Source organism: Haliaeetus albicilla, chromosome Z (genome assembly GCF_947461875.1).
Source record: "Haliaeetus albicilla chromosome Z, bHalAlb1.1, whole genome shotgun sequence".
Taxonomy (NCBI): Eukaryota; Metazoa; Chordata; class Aves; order Accipitriformes; family Accipitridae; genus Haliaeetus; species Haliaeetus albicilla.
This window is the reverse complement of record NC_091516.1, coordinates 11,118,440-11,141,132: the sequence shown is the minus strand read 5'-3', so window position 1 is coordinate 11,141,132 and position 22,693 is coordinate 11,118,440. Positions and strand designations below refer to the sequence as shown.

Genomic DNA, 22,693 nt, shown 5'->3' with positions numbered 1-22,693 from the left:
TTATGATCTACCCTCAAAAGAGGCACCACAGCTAAACCCTCACTGATCTAGCATACAAGAGGACAACATCCATAGATCAGATAGTTCTTGTTCTCTGAACACAGAAAAGGCTACTGAGTATAAAGAAAACCAGAAATCAAACAGCAACTGAATTTTTCTTACTGTAGTCAAAGGGGTTGGTGTAGGTATAGGAAGCAACCCTGCACCAGGCATCAGGCTTGTCATAGTAGGAGCAGGCGCCAACAGAGAAAGGGCTTTGGCTTCATCTGGGATTTTACCTGAAGAAGCAAATGAAAGCATTACACAGAGTTGGAACACTACACAGATGTTACTCTTTCTATGATCTTACAATTACCCTTGCATTTAAAAATGTAATAAATAACAATGAATCTATCTACCAGATCCTTACAAAGAAACAAATAAGAACTTAAGTTTTTCCTTTTACCCTGCTCTACTAGGAAAAACAAAAGTGAGCAAAACTTCAAAGACTAGCAATCTCATTAATGGATTATTATTTTAAAAACTGAATAATGTATACAATTATTTAACACTTTGAGCTATGGGTCACCTGTACTGGAAACTTAATGTTCATGAACCAAACGATATCAAGCATGGACGCTTTCCCAGGGCGGTGTTTTCGCGGTGATCGAAAGTTGTTTTACACATGACAACCGTTCGTGTTGGCTGCATCACTAATAGCACACAGAACATCAGATACAGAAAAGAAGAACATTTTTTAAAGTTTAATCCCCAGAAATGGCAAATAACCAAATCAGTAAAAGAAAAAAAAGGAAAAAAAAAACACCCAAAGTATGTGTTAGCTGAAATTTGTGCTTTTTTTTAAATTCCTCTGGTGCTACCTACTTTGGATGTAAAAATAAATAAAAATAAAATAAAAACTACTAAACTACTGTGACTCCACACAATACATACTACAAGTGAAGTTGGAGGTGGAAGAGGGGAGGGAAGAAAAAATTTAGATTTGTACTGTCTCACATTCTAGGTCACTTCAGTTTATCTGAAACTTTGACAAATTAGCTTTAAATTTCCTGAGATTGAAGAAAATCATAACTCATCAGTTAAGCAACCTATATTTTCCCCAAATACCTATTTCCTACTATTTCAATCAGATGATATTCCCCGTGTAAAGCTAAAGGTTTAAGTAATATCTAATCTGAATTAAACACAGGTTTCATTCAATGTTAGTCACAATTAGACTGCTAAATGAACCCCCCAAAATCTTCAAAAATCAGAAGATTTAGTAGTTAAAAAATTATGATTACAATTAAACATAAGTATTAAATTTGAAATGTAAAGGAATTTAAACTGGTATAAACATTAAACGCTAAACTGAAAAACTACTGAAAGAAGTTTTAATTATACTAGGTATCTATGATCTATTCAAAACTGCTGGCATAATTGTATATATGCTATCCAGCTGAGCCCTTTGGTATTACCCCATGCACTTAATAAAGTAAATGCTTTTATTGAAACACAGTTTTAAAAGTCAAGGTATACACAAATACTGTGCCAGTGGCTTTTACTGCTTTGGTTCAAACTGTGTATGTTTTAACTATAAAGCTCCTAAGATCAGGATTTAAAAATGTATATATAAATATTCTTATCAAAAAGCAAAATATGAGGTAAGTTTCAAAACACTGTGCAGTTTTAGCTATACAAGTTCCAACAGACCCCACAGGAAACATACTACTTTAAAAAAATAAAAGGAAGAAAAGTGTTGCACACCTGTTCTACAGATCTGCAGCAAACAGGTTACAGTTGGACATGACCAAAGGACAAAATGAATCTAAATGAAACTTAATTTATATGTAGCATGGGTTGAATAGAAAAGATAAAATAACAGTACCCTTTTCTTCCTCATGCTTCCTATTTACATTTATTTTATTTATGTTAAATTTTGAGGCACCTTGCTCCTTAACATGTAACAAACCACTTGATTTTGCTATCTAAAGGAGAAAAATAGGAAAATTATTAGCACTTAAGAATTAACTGTGCAATAATGACTTCCAGGGCTTTTTAAAAAACAGGCATGCATCTGAGTCGTCATCACACTGTTCAGCACTCTTTACAGATCTCACGTTGAAGTGAGGCATGCAATGTGTACCTGAGGTGTACCCAATTTGCCTGTCTGCTCATGAGTATCAGGTACTTTGCTGCACATCCTGCCTAATATGTAGCTAACTAACGGGCTTTTAATTATACAGTTCCAGCAGCTGTGTGTGCAAATTAGGCATAGAATTATGTACCAGTTCTTCTGAAAACTGAAATACTTAAGTGTTTTCAAATTACTAATGAACCAGACCTTATCCTGAACAGCTAGTACCTTGCAATTAACTGGATACTCATGCAGGTTTCTACAGGATCAACAGACATGGCTCAAGTAAATCCAATGGCAGAAATGGCTCCTCAAGTGGTGTGTCTGCATTCTAATTTAGATCCTTGGTCAGTAATGTACATAAGTATATGCCTAATTTAAGTATGCGCTTACATACATTCAATTTAATATACACTTAACCAGACAAGAGATGCTTAGGCATTTAGCCCTTTTAAACAGAACTGAATTAGGCACATAACTAAACAGACAATGAGTCAAGTTCAGAAAGGTACTTAAATACAAGCCTAAATTTTTAAGTATATGGGTCATCTTACTGAAATAATTGGAATTATTCACTTGCTCAAATGTTGCTCAAGGAATCCACTGAACACTTTCGGTTAAGCAGCACCGTTACAGCAGTTCAAAGAATAAATAACATGCATATCTAAATTGTAAAGTTAGCAGCATTATTTCCAGAATACTTGGTCCTTCAACAATGTAATGTTTTATTTTAAATACAAAATCTAGTTGGTCAGTTCCACGCCACAAAGACTTATTCATCTTATTCAAGAATGAGAAAGGGTCTATCTCTACACACAGATCCCTGAAAATTTGCCTGTATGTTCAAAGATACTGTCTTATCAAAGGATCCTTCTCCAGTTTTTAAGACCAGGTCAAATGTTTTAACAATTCTATAGAAAACAAACCATTGTGAGGAAAAAAATGAAAACCTGAAATATCTTGCAAATTTATTTCCTATTTTTTAGATGGTTTTGAAAAACAAATTAATACGTGAGGCCAAATAACCTCACGAGTTACAGGCTTTAAGTTTTGGAGTTTTATCTCCATGAATTTAATTACAAAAGGAATACAAGCCCACAAAGATACAACAAAATATGTGGGTTATGACACAACAAAAAGCCACTTTAGCTTAACTGTTTCATTTTTTAAAATCATGGTATTTAAAAGTTGAATGGAAATGAGGTAAAGATATTTATTTTCTAATGAGGGAAACAAAATAAATATGCCACATCTATACTACCTCCTTAGAAAGACTTCTTAGAAGCTCTTGTGTTTCGTAAATTACAGATTCTATGATAATTTATTGATTGATTCTTCACTTTGCAAAGGAATCTGGAAGCAGATGTGGATTAGCTCTGCATTGCCTAGAGAGACCTTATGCTTCTTAGGAAATGTACAGTTGTCCTAAGTATCAGTTATGATTGTTACTTTTTGTATCACTGAAGTGCTTAAGAGCTATAATCAACCTAGTCCATACCAGAATCCATTTTGCTAAATGCTGAACCAAAGTATCTGCGCTAAGCAAGTACTGATCACACTATTTTCACTCCCCTTCAAGTGCTCAGAAGACATTAATTTCCTGCTCTTTGTACTGAAACTACATCGTTAATCCTTCCCCCCAAAATGGCTTCTGCAATAAATAAGTTTGCTTGTTTTAAAAATACTTATAGTTCGCACCTACTCTATAAACATAATTAAAGGAATTGTTACTTTCCTTCTGTTTTAAATCATGGAAAATGTGCACTTACAAATAAAATAATTTCTGTGTGATCCAGTTCATGATTCTTACTGGATTTAGCAGCAGTGATTAAAGAGATTACACCTCCTGGCAATTACCTCAACTGCCACAGCTAAATCCAACAGATCACGAAGCAAAGCTCTTCCCAGCTTCAGTGCACAGCCTGGTGCATTACCAGAGTGAAACAAATTGATCCCAATGCAGCTGGCTGTAAGAGCAATGCCTGAGGACTAGACACACCACCTGGTCCACCACTTCTGTTTCAGGGCTTCCGTTTCACAAGAAGAAAGAACATCATTTAGGGATGAGAACCTTCTCCATCACTCCATCACGAACTGCCAGGGTTTTGAGATTGTGAGACAACCAAGACAATAGGGTTTTTTTTCCTTTTTTTTTTTTTAAAAAAAAAAAAAAAACCACCTCTTCTTGAAATAACTACCACTGGAGCATGTCAAATGCAATATACACGTACATACACACACACACAGAGAACTGATTCAATCTTCCCACAAATAACAGCGTTAAAAGACAATGTGCCTCACATAACACATTCCAACCAAAACTTCAGGCTGCATTTGTACTTATGAGTGGTAAACAGTTTTTTTTCTGAAAATTATAAAAAAAAAAAGGGTGAAATCTTACTGCCACTGACCTCACTGGAGCAAGGTTTCATTGGAAGCAAACAAGTATTTCATGACATTCAATATTCATGAAAGTTCAATTTCAGAAATATTTTAAACTCTTCTTCTATTAGACATAAATAGTAAGCCTTCTTTCAAACAGACCATGCAACCTAAAATAAAACTACTCTGCTGAGAAGAGAAAAATAGCAGAGAAAGATCATGACTTGACTTTGTAAAGTTAATTTCTCCAGAAGAGTTTCAACTGCCCTTTTCCAAGATAAACTCACAAAGCATAACATATGAAAGAATGTATCTTAAAACAGATATATTTTTCACTATTCCTGTCTTCTGACACAACGTGCTCATCTGTTGAATTTGGATGCTTAAACATATTCCAAATCAAATTTATCTGTAATTCACAGCATAAAAATTAATCACATTCTAAATTCTGTGTATACCATCCACCATTCATAAGCAGCTTCAGGTCAACTTCAAAATGAAACACTGTGAACCCTTTACAAAACACCATTTTTACAGAACTGAAATACCAGTTCACAAGTACAAGGGAAAGAGATTTAACAGAACAAAACAAAAAAGGGACAAAATAAAATAAAAATAAAAATAAAAGAAACAAAGGAAAGAAAGCAAAATAAAATAAAAACAGAGACAGGGCGTCCATCTTCAGCAGGCCAGACTTCGATCTCATTTCCCCCATGAAGGTTTCACTTGGCGGCAGGTTTAGTGGCATGGCAAACAATGCCTAACTCAGGCAAGTGTAACAGGTCTGCCTTGGCCAGTCTAGTCATCTAATAATGCACAAATATCACACAGAGAAAACATACAAAACCAAATTAATAGTCAAAATCCATCTACTAGATAATGTGGACATAAAATTTAGAATGATTAGGGTGGCATCTTTGTTTATTTTTCAACCTTTGTGTTCTCAAAGTATAACGTTTAAAGAAAAACCTACCAATACAACACATAAAAAGGTGGTATTTTGACAGCTTAATAATGTTACTTCATTTACAATTACATTTTTGTTAAATTGTTTATTAAAATGTCACAGAATGAACATTGTTTTCATTGTGTAGTGATTCCCTCCTCATACTCCCTTGATTTACCAGTTTAAATACACTCCAAATTTCAGATTTTATTCTGTTTTTTAAAACCAAGTTTTCAGAGTTCCGTTTTACCTCTCCTCTATGTTCAATTCGGCGCATGAAACGTTTTATTACTGGCACCGTTGGCCACGGATATAATTTTACCTCCCAGTAGAATATAGCCATCACTACTTTTAAAGCCTGTGATACACTCCACTGACTCCATTAACAATGCATCATATGATACATGGTCAATCAAAAATCTTGTGCTGTGGTCTCCAAACCCATACTTATTCCACACAATAAATTCCTCAAAAAGTTAAACCTATATAAATTCACATCTTTATAAATTAAAATTAGTGATTCTGTTAGAAAGTTACATGGAAACAGCATTTTGACATAAAAAAATTTGACCTCACAACCTAATCACTTGTTCACTTAATTATGCATAAATCTCCGTGTGGTCCAGAATGATTTTGAACAGTGACAGCTTCTCTGTAATACGTTTTCTCAGAAATGCCTAATAAGTCAGCTATAAATGGGGCTGGAACAAGATTTGTCAGAACTTTGATTTTATTCTCCGTCCATTCATTGTCTACCATCAAGAGACACAGGAAAATGTAGCTTTACCTGCCTGTTGCCATATCACGTCAGGCAGTGATCTCATCACAAGAAAAACACCAGGAAGTGTTCTTCATTCATTAGGCGGCAATCTTCCCTCTCTGTCAGTACTGAACCAGTGTTAAGGTCTTTTCAATGAAACATAAAACTAACATCCTGAATAATTTGTAGTCAATTATTTAGGGGCAGTTTTTCAATAGGGACTCTGGTCTCATTAGCCTTTGCAGAGCTTCAAGTGGATACAGCAATATCCTCTTCATGGTTTAAGAACAAGTTCAAAAAATAAAACCAAAAACCCCCAAAACAAGGCATAAAAGCATCTAAAAACTTAGGCTTCACAAAAGACAAATATATGTGCCATATGCCCCTATTAGGAAGACTACAAGAATAGGCAGCATGTTGTAGGCCAATATAGCCCTTAGTGAAAGTACTTACACAGTCTAAGAAACATTGGAGACTTGTCAGAGTTTGCTAGGAACTTCCCAGACCATTACCACAGCACCACTAATCTCATACTATCCAGATCATGATGTGGCAAACATGCCAAAAAATGGTACTCTAGGATCACTGCTAACAAACTCCAAGAAGTCAACAGTATTTTTTGAACCAAAACCTGACTCTTGCAGTTAGAAAAGTTATGTTAATAGGACGTATTTCTGGACTTGCTCTAAATATTGTTGTTCATGGCAAAACAGCTACCATGTTCAAAGTGAAGTTAGGTTCACTCCACAGCTGGAATGTTTCCACTCCAAAGAGGCAAAAAGTCCAGAACCACATAGGCAGATGCTCAATTCCACAATGATCCCAATGAAGTCAATGGGGCTCTGCCTAACTCCAGCGGTATGCCTACTGCAGTGCCCTGCTTCATGTAACTGTATTCAGATCTGGGATATTATACTAACAATACAAACTACCTTGTAATCAACACCTCTGTAAAGCATGGCCTCAAAGCTAGTTAAGGGAACACTTGTAAATTTAGTATTCACCAAATATTTTATATTATTAAGAGTTTTAAAAATCTTTTAAGCAGGAAGCATTCTGTACAGATCATTGCATTTTTAAAGACGTATCCAAAACCAAAAAGAAGTACCAGTATACATAAGGAAGTCTTTTTATGGCACACAAAGTAATACTTTCCATAGTAACAAGAGAGGAAAATTGAAATTTTTTTTATTAAACTAGCAGGTAAACATTTATATTCAAATAGTAATTATCACCATGAATGCTAAGTATTTTAGATTAGATTAATCAAAAATGGCCAAATGCACATATCACACATCTACAAGACAAAACTGGGATTCAGTCAAAAAAAAAAGGAAAAATAATCAGTATCTTAAAAAAACAAAAACCAATAACCAAACCTCCAAAACCCAACAAACCCACCACACCAAAGGTGATACAATACGATCCAAACTGCAGTGTTATTAGTGCCAGGAAATTGTCTAATCTTTTCAGTGCTCCATTGACTTCAGTGAGAACTCTGTGTGAGAATAAGCTTGCCAACAGAAACCATACTGAAGGGAATTATTTTACCTTGTTTTCCCTCAAAATATGTAGTTACTATGGAAAACTGAATTATCATAATTTGAATCAACTGTCTTTGCTGCTGAATTTCAATTAAATCTATATAATTGGGTTTCTTCATTCAATTTTCAATTTTGTTTCAAACATATTTTTTTTAAAAAGCAATAAAATAAAATAAAATAAAATAACAACAGAGCACCACCTCCTTACATGGAAAGCTTAAAACAATTAGCAGACATGACAAAGACCAACATTACAGAAGAATGTCTAAAATACCAACCTTCTGCGCAGGGCACAACTATCAAAGCTCTGTCAATAAAAACCGTGTTAGTTAGATGCTGGGCCACACCAACACTCGATGCTTCACGAAACTTAATATAACATACTTTGGAGGAAAAAGCAAGAGGTGCATTGCTGCAAGATAAAAGGAAAAAAACGATTAGTCACATTAAATAATTGTATGCACATATTTTTAACTATTACTCCTTAATAAAAAAATTGGGTTTAGACTTCCTGGAAAAGTTAGCCAAAAGGTGAGCCTATAGAAATTTACTAAGTTGCCTACTTACTATGTCACTGAAAAAGGCATAGCATAGCACCTCCTCCTTTTAAATAGAAACTTAAAGAAGCAAAAATCCCAAATTAACAAGGCTATTTTTATTTTATAATCTTAGTAAACAACACTGACCAATACATTCCAAATTACTATTTCAAGTAGCATATTTACTGGACGTATTCGTCAAGTAAATAATTTTGGGGGGGGGGGGGTCCTCCAATTAATCCTCGTTTAGGAAAGTCAAACAACAAGCCCAGTCATTTTTCAGTGGATACTTCGGATACTAGCCCATAATAACCGATACTCTTTCTTAGGTCTTCATGAAAGCAGTTTCATTAATTCTTATAAAGACAAAAGGAGTTCTCGAGAGTTTTTTCAAATGTTAGGTCTTAGTTCAGTAATGTAACAAAAATCCTTTTTATCATCTGCCTTAGTTTGGCATAGTGTAGTATGGGATAACGCTGGAGGAGGTAGGAGGAATTCACTATTCGGCTAGAAGGAAGAAAATTTGTAATTTGCTTTTCCATTAGAAAGTATACCAAAAGAGATGTCAGAAAGCACAAGATGTAAACTTTGTAATCTTAATCAAAACCAAAGAAGTTTGCTTTAATAAATGTATTCCCCAGTCAAGGTTTGCAACCTTTATACAAGCAGCTTGCTTCTTCATATGAAGGAAGTACAGGTGAAATCTTCAAAGAGAGAATGCAATAGGATATTGCTGGAACATCAGCAATTTCCATTTGAAAAGACCATCTGTCTTCTAGCAAAGCAGTAATTCATGGAAAATATGCTGCATAAACCGTTTCATCCTGACCCTACCTCAACTGAAACAGAAACACTTGTCAACTTTCTGGAAGTGCCAGAAGCAGTTCAAGTTTAGCCCAACTCATCTTGTAGGCCCTCAAATTCCAAGCAGGTACTCCCAAAGTAGTTGTATGGAATTAATTAGACTTCAGTATTTAAATACAAGCTCAGAAGTTTTAGACACATTGTTTCATCATATTATTTGCACAAATGAACAAAGAACTTAGTCTGATGCAGGCAGACTGGTATGTTTCTGGTTACCAGAAAGGCAACATCTAGGTAGAATATCTAGAGAGCCATCCAACTTCAAAATGGCATTCAGAAACACTTATGATGGAAAATTCTGTGTAAACAGATATACTGAGGAGGGAAAAATAAACAGGGAGTGGGAGAGACATAAATATGAAAGTCAACCTTACACAATTTAGAAAAATATTGCAAGATGACTACGTTTCTTCTGCCCATTTGTTTTGCTTGTAGTGGCCACTGTTTTTACAGTTCCAAGTTTCCACATTCAGGAAGGAAATAATTATATAGAATGGCTTCCGACCCTTCTGTAAGGTCTTGGTTCAGAACAGTTTCCAACATCAGAGGTGACAGAGAGCTATGACTTTCTCATTACTCAGCAGAAATGTTTGCATACAACTTTTAATCTGACATATTCTGAAGAGCCAGACTTTGCTCACTGCAAGGATTTTTTTGTTTGTTTGTTTGTTTGGTATGGCCACGGGGTTTTTTTGGTTGGTCTGGTTTGGTTTGTTGGGAGGGGAAGGTAGAAGGTGGTCTGGGGGGGTTGGTGGGAGGACAGGGTGTTTTGGTTATTTTGTTGTTGTTGTTTGGGGTTGGTTTGTTTTTAAATACACTTGCCAGTGTTACAACCCAAATGGCTGAAGCCTTCACTGAAGATTCTGTGGTCTGGACCACTGAAGACTTCTAATATCTCCTGGTTTTTTTCCTTTTTTGTTTTCATTGCTAACTCAAGAACATAATTCTGGTCTAGGCAATTCCAGGCCCCATAAATAATTCTTACAAATTTCAACACCTATAGAGCCAGCTCTGACAAATGTATTTTTACAATATTCTCCCCCCTGTATTTCCTGGATTTCAATCACAAAAGCTATGTGGAAAGTATGTTAAAAAATATTAATATCAGAACACTGCTGCAAATGAGGCTCTTGGTATAAAGTATTTTCTGAACGTTACAGAGGAGAAATTCTCTATAAGGAGACCACCTCTGCTGAAAACATATCTATGCTGCATCTACATCACGGGAGATGATCAAGATCCAAAAGATTTAAAATTCTAAAACGTTTCACAGTGATTGAGTCCTCTCCTTCTACAAAGTGGGCCTCCTAAAGAAGTCTGTTTCAATTCCTTTTATCCCATTTTTTTCTGCTAACCTTTTCTGAGGCAGAATTGAGATAGAGTCATAGTCTTCTTCCTAGGGTTACAAAGCACTGATGCAAAAAAGCTACTCCCACGTCTCTGATTCAAGGTTACTATAATCCAGTTTCTTTAGGAAAGCAAGAAAACTCAAAAAGGAAGTAAATATCTAAAGAGTATTCAGACATTTCTGCCATTTTTGTCTTCCCTTATAGGGAGACAGTAACATCCATCTCCCAACAGAATAACAACCAACCAAAAATATTTCATAAAAATGACACATTCAGAAAGCTACAGTGAAAAATCAAATTAAAGGCTACGAAATATTAACACTCCTCTAAGGGTGCAGATTTTCTCAGGGTGGTGGTGGTGGAGGAAACAACAGAAGTTATAACTTATCAAAATAAGATGTTATGGAATAATTGTGCAGATTGCATTTATATAAGGCTCTGTGTGTTTTTATCTCAAAGGCCTCATCTATACTGCAGTCACTGCAGGATGTTAACAATGTCTAAGAAACACTTGTGTGTTCTAGCCTCCAAGACCACTCCAAACCATCCAGAAGCAACAGTATTACCCAGTGGGGCTTTTGACACCTAATGGACACAGTTTGTGCCTCCCTGCTTTCAAACAATTCATTCTACAAAAATCCAGTAGTTGCTCAATGAAGCTTTTCAATATTTAACTGTTCAAAAATCCTCTTACAGCCATATTTGAAGGCTTACCACTACAAATGTAATTTTGAAGGCTTCTCTGAAACACAGACTTCAACTGGGCAACAAGCGTAACACAAAAGCATGACTGGGACTAAGAATCTGATTACAGACATCACTGATCTCCTAGTAAGACGAAAAACAACTCTAAGCTGTATGAGTGGTTGGCATACTGGAGTATATACCCAAGGCAAAAGACCTGTCACAGCCTGCAAACCAGCTTTAGATTTCAACTGTACTGCAAACGGAAAGTGATCTATAAAACCTGGTCTCAGTCTTGTTCAGAACTGTGAGAAAAAGAAGCCATACTACATCTTCTCTCAAAAGTCTCTTTGAACAGCCAACAGAAAGGTACCAATACCTTCTTGAAAAACGCATTTTGCAAATTTAAATGTAAGTAACTTCAGGCTGTTAAAAGCAACACACATCAAAGAGACAAGTTTCAGGGAATACTCGACAGAGCAGGGAACACAGTATACTCTCTCATGCTCTTGTACACTCAAACGTTGGCATCATCACACAAGCGTGGTTTCTCAGAGACCTTCTGCATGTGCAGGCTTGCAGGAAGCCTCCTTCCTACCTCGCTAATGGCCTCTGTGTACTCCCACTTAAGAAATCTCAGTAAGCACTGCAAGTTTTGCAAATGGCAAACTGAGGAGCTCTTGTTAAACAGTGACAGCAATTCTCCACTCCCAATATGGGAATTCAGATCTCTAACCAAATCAGGACCATACCCAGGTATTCGAAACTTCAGGAGTTTTTCCTCAGACTTTGTGACAAAATACCACTGTAGCTGACAGCAAAGCCCCACTAAAGCCACTGTCTTCTACACAGAAGTGGCAAATCCACATGGAGGCCCTTGTGTAGTAACAACTCTTAGTACATAAACTAATTCTCTTACATGGGCTGTGGTTGTTATATTATTTTCTGTTCTTGTTGACTTTTTCATCCTATCTAACCATGATTTTCCAAGTCATCTTCATATACACCTATAACTTTTCTTTACAATATTTAGGTCTTTAGATTCAGGAAGAAACCAGAACTCATTAGGTAAAATTAGAGACCTGCAATTCAGTCATCCTGCTTTCCACAAGATATAAGCAAAAGGGAAAGTACTACACGTACAAGTAAATTAAGAAGCCAAACAACACAGAAATCATGTTTTCTGAAAGGATTTTACAATCATCCCTTACTTTCATTTCTGAGCATCCTTCATATAAAGTTGGTTGAAAAAACTCCCACCTAATTCTCAAAAGGTCTCTGAATATTCTTCTTCTCAAGGTTAAAGCTCTGTTTATGGGACAGAGAATAAGAGATGACCAAAAGGCTTGGTAATGAAGTGGAATAAAAGGGGTCTTTCAGCACTGAAAGCCACCTGTGGCAGTCTTTAAGAGACAAGTCTTACAAGGAAAGGGTTAAAAAAGTCTCATGAAGTCTAAGTTTCTTGTGCAAATTTTTGACGCTAGTGACCAACAAGGTTAAACCAATACAGCAGACAGATGCAGCATGATAAAAGACAAACTCTGCTGGTCTCTAAGATGTGATAATCAAATACACATTAAGAGTGAAATGAGTGAATTAAAAAGAACCCAACCCTTTTCCCACCTCCGCATAAATTACACTTGTTTACTGATGTTATTCAAGGTCCACAAACAGGTCCTTTCATTTTTAATATTAAAGTTGTGATGGAAAGCATTCCAGAGAGCAGAACAGTATGTAGTTGCACAATCAAATCAAATTTGAGATTTTCTTGTAAGAAAATAAGTAAATACAAACAACAGCAACCAGTAACAAGCATCTCTGACCCACTGACCTATGATTCATATTAATGGTTTTTCAATTAAAAGAAATATTGCTTCCAGTGCCAATGAAGCCTCACTGGCAAGTAGCTAAAATTGGGATAATGACCACATGGAAACAATGTCTTCAGTGCCAAGAGTTTCCAATGCCCTCAGCACTGAATCTTAAGGTGGACTACTCGCAGCTCACATAGGCCTCACATAGGCAGCTCACGTAGGAACATAACAGTAATAATGAAGTAGCATTTACTGCCATCTGCATAAGGTATGAAAGCCTCTAATATACAAGACAGAAACTTCCCCACAGAGAACCAGCCTTTCAGGAACATGGCAGGTATAAAATTCATCCTTCTTAAAGGGATGTCTGATCAGCAGTGACTGAAGAAACTGAAGGGCTTTTATTAATGAAGATAAAACATGAAGTGACAAACTACCAAAAAGCATAGCATGATTTAACTCAACATTCGTAAGAAAAAAGTCCTCCCAATCAATTTGAGATATAAAAATAAAGGATCCTAACAGAAACTGATACTTTAAAACCACAGTCTTAAGATATTAATTGCTGGGAAAAGTCACTGTATTCAGGAAGGTTGCTGGGAATACTGTTATCTGAAAGAGTCATCTGAAAGAGCCTGCATTTTATTTAATGCATGAAAAAACTGAGGTGGTTTCTCTCTTCCTCTCCATATTCTGCAAGCTCAGAAGAACTTTAAGTAAACTACTCTAACATTAACAGGCTTCTATTTAATATAATCTGGAAGCAATTATATTCAGCAATTGAGATTGCCTTTTAGTTTTTTAAGGAAGTTCTCTGCTGCATCCTATAAAACCAAGGTACATGTTAATGACAGGAAAAATGTAGAAAATGGGTAAAAAGGAACTCTTCTAATAATATTAGTTCAGACAACCATAGCCCTGTACTTTGCTCTACAATCACTGAGGCATAAAACCTATAGGTGCCAGAGACATCATCCTCGCTCCCTAGTAAGTCAAAAATCTTTTTTCGTTAAGTCAGTGGCAGGATGTTGCACAATGAATTAGAGCGGAACAGTGCTATCAAAGGAATTTGATATAAGGTGGAAATGATCACCTGATCGAATTCACCACTCCCACAGTCCTTTGGGATTTCTCTGACACATCAAAGTATCAAAGAATTAGGAAAAAAAAATCCAAAGCTAACATGCAAAGCTGCATCTTCCAAGAATTGGAAAAAATATTTTAAAAAAAAATTAAATTGTCAAGAGCAATGCTCCAAAATGGTCCATGTCCTTGACCAAGTTAATGCATGAATACCAGAATGAGACCTGTTCCAAGATTTGCTGCTCCACCGGGATGCGCGTAAATCTATGGGGTCCCATGGGATTCAGCCATGGGTGCTGAAGAGCCAGACGCAGGCATCGAATGTACATTAAGTAAGTTTGCGGATGATACTAAACTAGGAGGAGCTGTGGACTCCCTCAAGGGTAGACAGGCCTTACAGAGAGATGTGGACAGACTAGAGAGTTGGGCAATCACCAGCCGTGTGAAATTTGACAACAGCAAGCACCAGATTCTCTACCTGGGGTGGGATAATCCTGGTTATATGTACAAACTGGGGGATGAGAGGCTGGAGAGCAGCCCTGCAGAAAGAGATGTGGGGGTTTGGGTTGATGGCAAGTTGAACATGAGTCAGCAGTATGCCCCGGCAGCCAAAAGGACCAACCATGTCCTGGGGTGCATCAAGCACACCACAGCTAGCTGGTCGACGGAGGTGACTGTCCCACTCTACACTGCACGGGTGTGGCCCCACCTCGAGTACTGTGTGCAGTTTTGGGTGCCTCAGTATAAGGAGGACATCAAACTGTTAAGACCGTGTCTAGAGGAGGGTGACCAAGATGGTGAAAAATCTCAAGGGCAAGACTTGGGAGGAGTAGCTGAGGTCACTTGTCTTGTTCATCTTGGAGAAGAGAAGGCTGAGGGGTGACCCCACTGCAGCCTACGGCTTTCCTCAAGGGAGGCAGCGGAGAGGTGCTGATCTCCTCTCTCTGGTGACGAGCGATAGAACACAAGGAGGTGGAATGAAGCAGCGTCAGGGGAAGTTCAGATGGGACTTTAGGAAACGGTTCTTCACGGAGAGGGTGGTTGGTCACTGGGACAGCCTCCCCAGGGAAGTGATCACAGCACCAAGCCTGTCATCGAGTTCAAGGAGCATCTGGACAATGCTCCTAGTCATATACTTTAGTTTTAGGTAGTCCTGCGAGAAGCAGGGAGTTGAACTCAACGATCCTTATGGGTCCCTGCCAACTAGAGATATTCTATTTCCTTTCAATTAAAAAAGTAGCTTTGTTATTTAAAAAAAAAATTGAGTATTTAATACAATCAGATTTTATGGATTAGACTTCAGGAGATTGTGAGAGACTGAATTGTTACCTTGAGCTGTTTGTCTCAAAGATTGTTAGGCGTGAGAGACTGGACTGTCATCTCAAGCCGTTCATCTCAAGAACTGTGAACTGCTTATCTCGAGCCTTTTGTTTCTGGGATAGCCTGCCTAAGCAGGACACTCCTCTGTCCATAAGGAGGATTACTAGGCCACTGAGGCATCCAGGAGAGGAAACAGGCAAGCCAACAAGTATGCAAGAACATGGAGGCTACCATTCTCACAGAAACTGTAGTCTTTGAGGTAAGATACTGGTTTCTGGTGTTGATCACACGAAGGTCGCGTGACAGATGAAACGTTCATGCACTGTTCACACACTGCATGAACAATACGCCTGTGCATACCTTATCAAAATATGCCCTATTAAAAAATCGTGTAGACAAGCTGTGGTGTGCACCCACCACCAAAGAATTGAAGACTGAGGACCAAAGGGTCGCTGCTGGATCCACGGTGGTGACTATCCTTGCAACTCTATCCTGACTGCTTGCTTTATTTCTGCCTTTTCTTCCATTCTATCCTATCGCTACTATTTTATACTTTTGATAATAAAAGCTCTTTTGGGTATACGGCATTTGACCTCATTTGTGTCTTAATCTCGCTCTTGGAATCATATCAAAACCTTCCCCGACATTGGATCGGGACAGAGATTAAGGGAGAAAGTAGAAGGCTGACAGGGCTGACTTGGAAGAGGTGAGGGATAATTTGTACTTTCAGTTGGAAAGATCATAGAGAAAAGGGAGCTTTATAAAGTGTGTGTATGCATGTACATATACATACATCTGTCTATATATTCTGTTTATTGATGTGCATTACCAACAGAACTGGGAGTTCACATCCATTAGAAATAAACATGCCCAGCAAAGGCAATGGGATTACAAATATTACAGTAAATTCCTTAACATGAATGCCCTTTTTTTAATATACCTTAAATGATGCATACAGAAGAGAACACGATTTCACTCTGCTCTGCAAACTCATGCTTGACTAAGTAAAAATATTTTGTGTATAAGCTGAATATTTGCAATACAGAATTAGAGAGCTTCCTGGTTTAACCCCAGCCAGCAACTAAGCACCATGCAGCCACTCACTCACTTCCCCCCACCCAGTCGGATGGGGAGAGAATGGGAAAAAAGTAAAACTTGTGAGCTGAAGTAAGAAAGGTTTAATAGGACAGAAAGGAAGAAACTAATAATGATAATGATAACACTAATAAAATGACAACAATAATAATGAAAGGATTGGAATATAAAAGTGATGCACAATGCAATTGCGACCAATGCCCAGTTAGTCCCCGAGCGGCGATCCCCCCACCCCCACTCCCTCAGCTGATATACTAGACATGACGTCCCATGGTATGGAATACCCCTTTGGGTAGTTTGGCTCAGCTGCCCTGGCTGTGTCCCCTCCCAACTTCTTGTGCCCCTCCAGCCTTCTTGCTGGCTGGGCATGAGAAGTTGAAAAATCCTTGACTTTAAACATTACTTAGCAACAACTGAAAACACCTGGTGTGTTAGCAACATTCTTCTCATACCTAACTCAAAACCATAGCACTATACCAGCTACTAGGAAGACAATTAACTCTATCCCAGCTGAAACCAGGACAGAGAGAAAACAGGTTCCAATTCTACACAATGCAACATGTAACTTTATTTCAACTCATTGCTTAATCTATTAAAAAAGTTAGGATAATACTCTTTTAATATTATACCACAGATTATTCTTGAAACAAGAATTGTTGGCTTTATTTCTTTAACTATGTATTTCTGTAGAAAGGCTAGGAAATGGGGTTCCAATCTCAGTGAAAGCTTTTACTTAACTTAGCTAGCACAAACACTTTCAGATGACTGAAAGCTACTATGTCACCTTTCTCTTATCCCTCAGCATGAAATAAATTAAAAAGAGCATATTAATATTTGTCATTCGGTATTCAACATCCATGAGACCTGTAGTTCACTAATTCGACTTACTGAATTAAGTTTTTCATCTAGAAAACAGACTAAGAAGTGAGCTTCCCCTGTTCCATGAAGGTAAAAAAATTCATGCTCTAGAATACATTGGAAGTTTGGATTTCTTACAGAGCTGGTTTTAAAGCCAAGACTGAGATGACATGATTTTTGTCTCATGTTGATTCTAATGTAAAAATTCAATCAAAAAAGAAACTTTCTAAAAAGAAAGAATTGATCTTAAAAAATCTAAGCCTTAAATCGTTAAATACTTAAGGAAAAAAACAGTACCAGAAAAAAATTTTAACAAATTGCAACCATCTATTACAACATCTTTTTGCTTGGGGCACCTTTGCTTCCCATGCACTCATCAGTGAAACAACGTTTTCTTAATTTATCAGAGAGAGTCAGTAGGAGGCACATCCTTTTTCATTTCACAAGAAGGGCATTAGAGTAAATACTTAATTTTTTTCCAAGGTAATAGTTTGAAAGTCAGGTCAAATGCCCATAACTATTACTCAGGAAATCTGTATTTCTAAAAGTTATGCATAAAAACTGTAAACAAAACCAAGAGTAAAATAAGTAATCACAATCCCGCATCCTATCTCTGGAAACAAAATCATGTAAAACTGATGTTTACAGCATTATAACCTTCACATTCCCTAGTCAAACCCTACCATGGTACTGGATTTTAGTATTTTATGCGTATATACACACTGGCAAAATTTTATACATAGGCACAAACATTACTTGCATATGAATGTCAAGAAAGTATCTATTTGCCTTAAAATCTGTCATATAACAGTGAAAAATAAGAGCAACAGCTATAACAAAAAATATATGCAGTCGGGAGAAAACTCAAGTGTATTAAGAAGCAAGTGTTGAACAAGTTCAAAGTAAAACCCTAGAAATTTGTATAAAAATCATCATCAATCTGTTAAAGAGCGTTTAAAACTCAGTAAGGCTGTTTTAAGCATATCTGTACATGAATGGATGCCTATTACATACACTTTATATACATATGAAATCATATTTAATTTTTCTAAGTGGTCCTTATTCAAACCTACCCAGATGTAACACAGTAACATATAAAAATGGGTAAATACCAACTTTTTTGCTATTCAGTTTTAAAAATCGAAATTTTATTTGCCTGAACGTCTTTGCATTAAAATTGAAGCATCCAGACATGAATGACTCCCTCCTGTTTATGCTATTCCTATTTAATTTTTGTAAGGAAAAAAAGATACGTGGTTTGAGAGGACATGTCTGTCATTCACTTCCTACTACAACAGATGCGTTAATAAATATGTATTTCTTTTCGTCCCCTGCCTGGGAGGAACAATACTGTTATTTTGTGAACCTCAGTGTTTCCCATCTGAGTGCATCCCTCGCATGCAACCGACATCATGAGAACAGCTACAATTTAGAGAAACAATCTATGTCCGTTATTGACTTTCATTTACTGCACGCGTCTTATCAGGGGCATTTCTGAGCACAAGGCAGGGCAGGTTCCGTCCCTCTGTGAACAGCTATTTTGGCTTCTGTTAGAGCGGCCCTTTCTCAGAAAACTGAGAGAGGAAAGAGCCGAGAGCCTTTCCAATAGGGGGGGGGAAAAAAAAAAAAAAAGAGTTGGTCCCGCCGGCATGCAGCGCCCGGGCAGCACGGCCTGGCAGCGAGCCGGGCGGGGGCCGGGCCTGCGGCTCTATCGCCCGACCCCCCTCCGCTCAATCCGAGCGAAGAGAAAGGTGGGCCACAGAAAGGGGGTTTTCGGGGGAAGGGGTGGGGAAGCGACCTGCGCCGGGGGAGCGCTGCGGGGCAGCCTGCGAACACGCTTTTCCCCGGGCCTTTGGCTGCGACTCAGTGCCGGCACCCCCAGCGGGCGGCCGCAGCCCTGGCCGCCTCCACGAAAACACAAACCCCGCCGCTCCGGAGACGCCGCGGCTGCTCCCCTCCTCCGGGCCGGGGCCGCCATCTTAAGACCGGGCGAAGCGCCTCTCCCCGACCGCTCCTGCCATACAAAGGGGTGCGACCACGTGACCCCCGTGCGCGAGGCTCTGCTGCCCGCACTCAAGATGGCGGGCGGGGCCCTCTGCCTCTTCCCTCCCCTCCACCCTCCCGGCCCTTCTAGGCCTCTTCCTCCTCCCAAGTCTCTATCCCTCGGGAGGCGGGCGCAGGCCCCACTTACTCCGGGGGATAGAGGCGCAGCTCCTCGATATCTCCCAGGAAGCCGAAGAGAGTCCGCATCTGCTCACTGGTCACTGCCGAGGAGAGGTTCGTGACCTGGATGACGGACGTGGGGCCCAAGGGGAAGCCCAGCGGCACCCCGATCCCTCCGCTGTTCATCATGGCGGAGCCTGCACGACCGCTGCACTCGCAGCGGTGCCGCACGCAGCGGGAGAGGCGGGCCCGACGACGGAGAGGAGCGCGCGGCGCCTGCCAGAGCGTCCTAGCGCGCGGCCGCTCTAGCGACGGACTCGACTGCTCCCTGGAGGAGTTTCTGGGCGGGCGGCTGTTCGGCCCTTGCCGGCCGGGGCTCGCGGGGGAGCGAGCGAGCGAGCGAGCGCGAGCGCGCCCCCGCCCCGCGCAGGCCGGCCTCCGGCGGCCGCCCTCCCAGCTGGGCCGCGAGGAGAAGACCCTCGCCCCTCGCTTCCCGAAGAGCCGGGCGGGCCGGGGGCGGGCCCAGCGCCGGGCCTCGGCCCCGCCTCGAAAGGGGCGCGGGGCCGCGCGCGCGGCCGCGTGTCCCGCTCCCCCGCCCTCCCTCCCTCCCTCCCTCCGTTCGCGCGCAGGCCACCCGCACCCCGCGGCTGTGAGCGGCCCCCGGCCCATCCCCGCGCGACGGACGGCGCGAGCGGCGGGGGGGCAACGGCGCTCCTTCCCCGTCAGCGAAGCGGGAGGGTTCCCGGCTGACGCCCGGGGTAGCGGGGAGTCTGGGTCCCAAACCCCGCCTGTAACAGGGCAGGTTTGGGTCCCTTAGTTGCTGGGGCGTGAAACGCACCGGGCGCTCTGCCGGCGGGTTGAGAAACGGAGGAAGAGAGAGATCTCCCACCTCAGTGCCCTTTGGGTAGCCGAGTTCAACGGGAGGCGGTTTAATTACCCCAGGGAATAAACCCTTGAAAACACCCTAACGACGTGTAAGCAGGAAGGGGTTGCGGTGGAGTAAGTTCTGAGCGGTTTTGTTACAACTTGACTGGGGATCTATCCCAATTAAATTGGTTTTAGCTGGGGTTGCAGTTCCAAGTTGTCTCTGAAAATTAGATTGACTGGAGAGAATGAGCCAGAGCGCTGTGCGGGTGGGTGGTCGCTACTAAGGGTCTAACCAGTCTTTTTTAGGTGATAAAGAACTGTGCATCTTGCCACTGAGAGATTTAAGGCTTCAGACATGAGTATTTTAGGGTTTAAGACTTTCTGTACCCCAAACCTGAACTGAGAAAGGACCGAAGTATTTTTGAAGCTCTCTGGGCTGAAAAAGATTGCAAATTTGTGATACGTCCCTGGGCAAGTAGGTCACTTGGTACAGAATCTCCATAGATAAGCCTGGGTAGTGCTTCCTTTACTGACGCTTAATGTGCTATAGAATTTTAAGTAATTCCAAGCAATTGTCAGAGATTTATTTTATTTAAAAATGCCTATGCATATGTTTCAGGTAGTACTTATTTCAAAATGGTAATTGGTGTGCTCATATTCTTTTTCTAAATGGAATCCATATTCCAGAAGTACACGATTTAAGATCAGAGTTAAATCCTTTCTTTCAGCCATCCTGGTAACTTTTAATTAGCCTAAGTTTAGAGAAGATTAACTGGAGAATTCAAGATCTTTTGTTACATATTGTGCAAAATCAAACTCCAGTATGATTATTCTATCTATAGGAATATTACACCAAGATTTCCTGTGTTTTGACTAGTACATCTCATCTAAAGGCGGTTAGCAGAGGTGTAGAACTATTACTGCTTTGAACATTCTTGTCCTTTCTCCTTGCATCTCTCAGTGGAGGGTACCAGAAAAATGAGCTCTGAAATTCACAAATAGAAAAGTTCTGTGATGTCAGAACTGACTGGGATACCCTCCTTCAGGTAGAGCTTTTCCAATAAAAAGTAGAATCAGCCCATCATAAAATCATAAATGTGTGCCGTGGTTTAACCCCAGCCAGCGACTAAGCACCAGGCAGCTGCTCACTCACTTCTCCCCACCCAGTGGGATGGGGGAGAGAATCAGGGAAAAAAAAAGTAAAGCTCATGGCTTGAGATAACAACAGTTTAATAGGGCAGAAAGGAAGACAACAACAATAATAATAATGAAAAAGTGACAATAATAATATTAAAAGAATTGGACTATACAAAACAAGTGATGCACAATGGAATTGCTCACCACTCACTGACCAATGCCCAGTTCCCAAGCAGCGATTCACACCCCTCCCCCAGGCCAACTCCCCCCAGTTTATATACTGGGCATGACATTACATGGTAAGGAATGCCAGTTTGGGTCAGCTGTCCTGGCTGCGTCCACCCTCCTAACTTCTTGTGCCCCTCCAGCCTTCTTGCTGGCTGAGCATGAGAAGCTGACTTAGTATACACACTACTTAGCAACAACTGAACACATCAGTGTGTTATCAACATTATTCTCACACTAAATCCAAAACATAACCCTATACCAGCTACTAGAAAGAAAATGAACTCTCTCCCAGCCAAAACCAGACAAAGTACATATGAAATTCTGAGCTACTGGTCTGCTTCCCAAAAACAAAACAGAAGCAAAACACTGTTTAAATTTTGTACTTGTCCATTCCTGCCAGAGGACAAAATTAGCTTGGAAAATAATACAAATAGATAAATTAATTTGGATTTCAGAAGAAGAGAAAAAAAACCCAAAAAAACAAAAAACAAACCCCAATGCCGAAAGCCTTGATTCACGTAGGCTGCCCTTAAAATGCCAGAAGCAAACAAAGACTCTATTTTAACCAAACTGTTCAAAATTTAAAAGTATTTAAGAGCCACTCCCTCTCCTATAGTAAAGAACAGAGCTATTGAGAAAAAAGGTTAAATAAAATGGGTAGACATGCAGAAGTGGAATTGGTGTACAAGCAGTGCCCAAACATCATCTCTCTAATCAACAGTTAACTGAGTTGCATTTGCATCTTCATACGGGTTGCTGTAGGCCAAGAGAAAACTTCAGCTGTCGTCTAAGTGGATTAGTACATGTAGGAGCTTCTTTTCAAATTTTCTCACCTGTTTTTATACTTTTCAGTAACTGTATTGGTGCACCTAGATTCAGTAAATAAATTCTTTCATTTTACCTTCACCTTGCCTGTACGAGCAATGATGTTAGGTCAATTAGCA

General features: G+C 39.6%; 1 protein-coding gene across 4 annotated transcripts in view; it reads right to left on the bottom strand.

Annotated features, from left to right (window-relative positions):
• SREK1 (splicing regulatory glutamic acid and lysine rich protein 1) overlaps nt 1-19,849 on the bottom strand; it is a 42,383-nt gene extending 22,534 nt beyond the window's left edge. Inside the window, exons 1-4 of one of the 4 annotated variants that reach the window (XM_009920050.2) lie at nt 8,027-8,160; nt 2,345-5,304; nt 569-692; nt 163-278 (exon numbers count right to left, since the gene is read on the bottom strand). In XM_009920050.2, coding sequence (XP_009918352.2) covers nt 163-225 — 63 coding nt within the window. In that variant the 5' untranslated portion in view covers nt 226-278; nt 569-692; nt 2,345-5,304; nt 8,027-8,160. Of the gene's footprint in view, nt 1-162; nt 279-568; nt 5,305-8,026; nt 8,161-19,545 lie in introns of those variants that run through there. The other 3 variants (XM_069776123.1, XM_069776124.1, XM_069776125.1) reach the window with 3 other exon arrangements.
• Nucleotides 19,850-22,693: the final 2,844 nt, after the last annotated feature.